Raw genomic sequence first — 5138 nt, 5'->3', positions numbered from 1 at the left:
CACCCTCCAGACAGAAGTACAAGCCCTAATAAGACAATCGGGACAATTCAAGAAGGTGCTATTGCAATTAAATGCAATTATATTCATGTCTTGCCATGCTAATGTCCGCAGCCTTTTGCGACTATTTCATTACTATTTGTGAAAGGAATGCCTGGTGTATGTCGTCTGCTTCAATGCTGAGCTTGCTTCGGGTTATTCTAAACTTTTTTTATTATTATTTTTTACAAAAGAAGTCTCAGAAGTGTCATGTTCATTTCTTTTCATTCCACCTTGTTTTGTTTTTTGCTGACTTTCATTTTGTTTTTTGCCAAAAGCTCAAAGTCAATCAAACTGAATTGACACCGTATCACTGTAGATTTTATTATTATTATTATTATTATTATTATTATTATTATTATTATTATTATTGGGGCTGGGCTTTAACTGGACAATCCTGACATGAAAACTAGGTCATTCATAGGCCTACCATAAACCATTGTTGCTTTGGCTGTACAGGATGTACTCACACTCCATTTTCAAGTCAAGAGGTTTTCTTTCACCTAATTTTAAGTCTGATCATCTTCTCTGTTGATGAAAAGTCCACACAGAATGATACTGCCATGGTGTGCTAAGGGTGATGTCCAGTGTTAATGTCCCATCTCAGATAATATTTCTGCATGATGTGTTTGTGTCCTCTCTACATGGCTCCTGACCACTGGTCTTAGCCAGCTTGATTTTATTTAGAATAATTTATAATATTTTGTGGCTTCAAAGAGCACATGGTGATGATGGCAAGCTACTGGTCTGTAGCCACAACTGCCCTGGGGCAGTCTGACAGAAGCAAGGCTGCCATTTTGCACCATCAGCCCTTCTGACCAACCCCAGCTGGCAGGTAAAGCGCCTGGCCCAAAGACACAAGCAACAAGGGTGAGGAATTGAACCAGCGACCCACTGAAACATTTAATTTAATTGAGTTTAATTGAGAGGTATCAGTGTAAAAAGGACTAGGTATCTGGACCTTTTGGGGACGATTAAGAAGACCTGAGATCATTTCACCATATCTTAAAATAACTTCAAAGAGATAACGAAAAAAACAACAGACGACAGTGGTACAACACCTGAAATCCATTTTTTTATTCCATTCAGAAGACCAATATTGATTCAATGCAGACATCCACGTTTTGCCTTTTCAACCTTTTTCACGTGTTAACAAATCAAATACGAAACTAGCAAGCAGGTGCGAAATTTGGTCCTTTTTTTCATCAGCCAATGAAGAGTGAAGAACTCCAAATTCATGATTTGAGTATTTCCATCTTCAGTTCAAAAGATCACAGAACTCTGGAGGGAGGAAACAAATGGACAGACGTTAGTTTGCTACAGAGTATTCTTCTGTTTTTGCATCACTTTTTTTTATATTTTGTTACCTTCTATCCCAATTTTGCCATCGCTGTCTTTATCCCCTGCTGCCATCAAAGCCTTCGTTTCAGCCACCGTGAGCTCTCTGGCAGCTGGACAGAAGTTCTGCAGGAACAATCTAAAAGAGGACCGCGCAATAAGAATAAATACATAAACGCATAGTCGTAATTTCATACCCTATTCTCCGATACCTTATCTTCATGCGCACAACATGATGTGCCTTAAAAATGTTTGATTTACAATATCTTTGGGGCCCAAACTGTGGTTTGTGTTTACACCTCTGTCCTTACTTCAGCTCCTCTTCCTCAATGAATCCGCTCTTGTCTTGGTCCAGGACAGTAAACACTTTCTTCCTGTCTGCCTCAGACAAGCCAGTCAGTCCCACTTGTGCAAAGAACAACTTGAAGTCAAATGTGCCTGGAGCTACAGTACATGGGTCAGGCAGAAAGAGAGAGAGAGAGGAGACAGAATATGAAATGGAGCAACCACAAGAAACAGACACATGCGTGAGTGAGTGAGAGAGTGAATGGTCAATCGCTGAATGACATTAAAGAACGAATAGTGGGGGTCTGAATAGAGACGTTGCATTTACTCATTCGCTCAGATGACTTTCATTCTTCTGCCAATGACATTTACCAATATACACCCTGAAGCACATTGTAGGCTTTGCTCCTGTGCTTTTTAAACAGCACAAGGAAAACAAATATTGCCTCAGGTTTTAATGCAAACTTAAATGCCAAAACTTCTCAACTTATGGAGGTTTTTGCAAGAAGACACCCTGAAATAGCTCAAAAGACTCACACTGAAGAGGATCTCTAAAATGATGAATTCACTTATTGTGTCACATCCTCTAGTGTAGCCATTTCATAGCAATGTTTATTTTACTTTGAAAAACTTGCTCATATTTTCTTGACCTGCCAAAGCATAAAAATAGCAAGAACCAGCAACAGAGCTTTGCATGCCTTGCCATGCAGACATAATTGCTAAAGATAAATAATTAAATGTCTCGGCATGCAAGGAGCTTTATAGCTTGTGCTATTGGGTCAGCTATGTTAGGGATGTCTGATGAAAAGCCTTCCAACTGGTCCCTGGTTGGTAACCAGTCTCCTGCCGTGGGTTTGCCTGGTAACCAGCAGGATCCCTGCCCTCACCCTTCTGTGAACAACACAGTGCAATGCTTCCCCTCAGGAGTGTTAGCCGTGTCTCTATGTACATATGTGTGTATTTCCTTAAATTAAAGAGGATTTTTCTGCTCTTTATATATATATCTTCTTGCAAGCAGATTTGTGCATATTATCTGACTCACCTTGACAAGCTTGGACTGCAGCTTTGACGTCCTCTTCACTCAACATCCCAGCAAATGCCATGTTTCTCTGGGGCTACCTTAGGGAGACACAGAAACACATGAATGGAAGGTGACAGAAACAGAATCTGGTGCTCTTTTTTTATGTCAGATAGCGGTTCATGTGAGATAAAATCGGTTGGAATGAAGCCATATACTATAATTGCTCATTGCCTGTAGTGTAAAATAAGACATTGGTTAGCACTTAGAGTATAGTTTTCATGAAAAGGATACTACTTGTTAGAAATATAAATATTGTAGCAAAATTTGCCAAACAGAAGAAGCTGGACTTTAATTTTAAGCTCATCAGAAAATGTTAGTGAACATAGAAAGTTGCTAAAATAAACAAGAAATCAAAAATAGGGTTTCACATTCTGTAGTTTCTTCCTAATAGCAAAACAATTTTTTTTTTTCAAAAGATACAAAGCTAAAGAAATAACACAATTGTACAAAGGAACCAAAAGATGCTCACCGTGCTGTGGGTGATGTTTTAACTTTCCAAGCAGATGATGTTGCGGATCTCTTCCTCGTTCGCTTTGTGCCCGAGTCACTGACACTCTGTTGCAGATTCGTGATCTAGAGTGTAAGAAGCAACCTGACGTCTCTGTCCTCAATCCCCGAGAGATTCCCTGTATGCCACGCATTGCCTCCTCCTCCTTCATCAGTTAATCAGAGCAGATAATTTTGTCATTCATAGGCCTACTGATTTGTAAACTTACGGGCATATCAGAAACATCGGTTTAAGAAAAAAAAAAAAGAAAAAAAAAAACCTTTGTCATCTGATTAAAGCAAATGCAGATTATTTCACTGTACCTGTGTTAGATTGCTCTTACTCACTTTAATGTTGTGAAAAAGTTACATATAGATACATATTAAAAACACAGACTCACAAAATGTTGCATATTTCTGTAGACAAAATATTCTATATGAACTGTCAGAACAAATTGCTTCTTGATTCTTACTAGATATCAAAACATACACATCTCAATTTCAAAACAGTTTAATGAAAAATAATTGGTTTCTCTTTTTAAATTGGCATATCAAATCATAATCATATAGAATGCCTTGTAAAAATATTCATGCCCCCTTGATATCTTTCACATTTTGTCATGTTGAATTCATAAACTAGAATGTCATTTGGATTTCATCTGACAGACCAACATAAAATATTGCATAACTGAGAATGTCACACATAACTTTCAAAACCTTTTGCAACAAAAATCTGGAAAATGGTGGTGTGCATTTTCTTATGGGATTCCATTGTCCCATCAACTCTGACCTGCATCTTCTCTGTCCCTGGTAAAGAATTTTATTCCCTGAACATGATACTGCCATCACCATGTTTCACTAAAGAGATTATGTGTTCACAGTCATGTCCTGTATAGTTTTCCAACTCAAATACTGTTTTGCATGTTGCCTTTTTCCACTTGTTTGATGTGTTACCCATATTAATTGTGACAAGCTAAAATTGGTACCACTCTGTGGCTTTCTTTCAACAATGGCTCTCTAATATGTTTTTATAAGGGGCAGATTTGACAAATAAAATACAAGTGCTTTAGTGTATGTGCAACAAGATGCTGGATTTCATCTACATGGGTTAAGAGTCTCTTTTCTTTTCTTGTTCTTCTGCAATTATCTGCTGAGGTAGCAGCATCAGAGTTTTAAAAAGCAAAACTAGCTTATAAAGAAGACTGACTGTGTCCTGGAGACTGCTATGAAGGCTCTGGGGGTGATGTGTAAAAAAACGGTTTCTTCATAAATGTAGAACATTACAGATAACCCTGAAGATCCTTTTCATGAGGCTGTCATTCAACAATGTTGTCCTATTCTTCTTCTTGAGTTTGTTGGCGGGTGACAAACTGTTATTTGATCTTCATTACCACCACCAACTAACAACAGTGTCCTCAGTCAAAGGCCTTTTAGATTCACTACAGGAAATTCTGCCATCAAGCATCTACATCTTTTTGAAGAAGCTTGGATAATATGACTACCAACAGCATTTAACATTTAACATATTATAATGTTTTTGTATGGCCAACTAGATTTTTCATAAGTGAACTACCAATGTGAGTCTTTGAAATATAAGAATATGGGTATGTTAATGTGGAAATTTATTAGATTGTAAACAAAATAGCCTCAATTTGTCACATACCTCTGTCACTAAATAAAACCAGTTATTTATTTATAGTTGGTTATAAATCCAGAAATTAGCATTTTATTATGGTATGCCTTCTTCCATTGCGTAACACGTCAGTCAAGAGATTGGGAGTAAAAGACTTTCCTCTGCTTTGATACAAATCAGTGAATTCGCTTGACTGATAAGAAAACTACACGCTGATTGGCCATACAAGTACAAGCTAAAGGCATTCTTCCTTTTGATTGGTTTAGGTAACTGCCAGTC

General features: G+C 37.7%; 1 protein-coding gene across 1 annotated transcript; it reads right to left on the bottom strand.

The window, feature by feature from the left end:
* Positions 1 to 1092: 1092 nt before the first annotated feature.
* LOC103141676 (parvalbumin beta-like) lies at positions 1093 to 3356 on the bottom strand. The gene is made up of 5 exons (XM_007557408.2): positions 3210 to 3356; positions 2702 to 2778; positions 1686 to 1818; positions 1404 to 1513; positions 1093 to 1317 (listed from the first exon to the last, which is right to left on the bottom strand). Exons 2-5 carry the CDS (start codon positions 2760 to 2762, stop codon positions 1295 to 1297), a joined length of 327 nt encoding a protein of 108 aa, XP_007557470.1. The 5' UTR covers positions 2763 to 2778; positions 3210 to 3356; the 3' UTR covers positions 1093 to 1294.
* Between the last annotated feature and the right edge of the window lie 1782 nt (positions 3357 to 5138).

This window comes from Poecilia formosa, unplaced genomic scaffold (genome assembly GCF_000485575.1).
Source record: "Poecilia formosa unplaced genomic scaffold, Poecilia_formosa-5.1.2 Scaffold88, whole genome shotgun sequence".
Classification (NCBI taxonomy): domain Eukaryota; kingdom Metazoa; phylum Chordata; class Actinopteri; order Cyprinodontiformes; family Poeciliidae; genus Poecilia; species Poecilia formosa.
The sequence above is the reverse complement of the archived record's forward strand: the minus strand, read 5'-3'. Positions and strand labels throughout refer to the sequence as shown.

Excerpts from the sequence above, each read along its gene's own strand:
- LOC103141676 (XM_007557408.2), bottom strand. The coding sequence starts at position 2,762 with ATGGCATTTGCTGGGATGTTGAGTGAAGAGGACGTCAAAGCTGCAGTC. Across the intron at positions 1,819-2,701 it reads TGCAGTCCAAGCTTGTCAAG|CTCCAGGCACATTTGACTTC; the intron begins GTGAGTCAGATA and ends CATGTACTGTAG. Across the intron at positions 1,318-1,403 it reads TGGCAAAATTGGGATAGAAG|AGTTCTGTGATCTTTTGAAC; the intron begins GTAACAAAATAT and ends TCCTCCCTCCAG.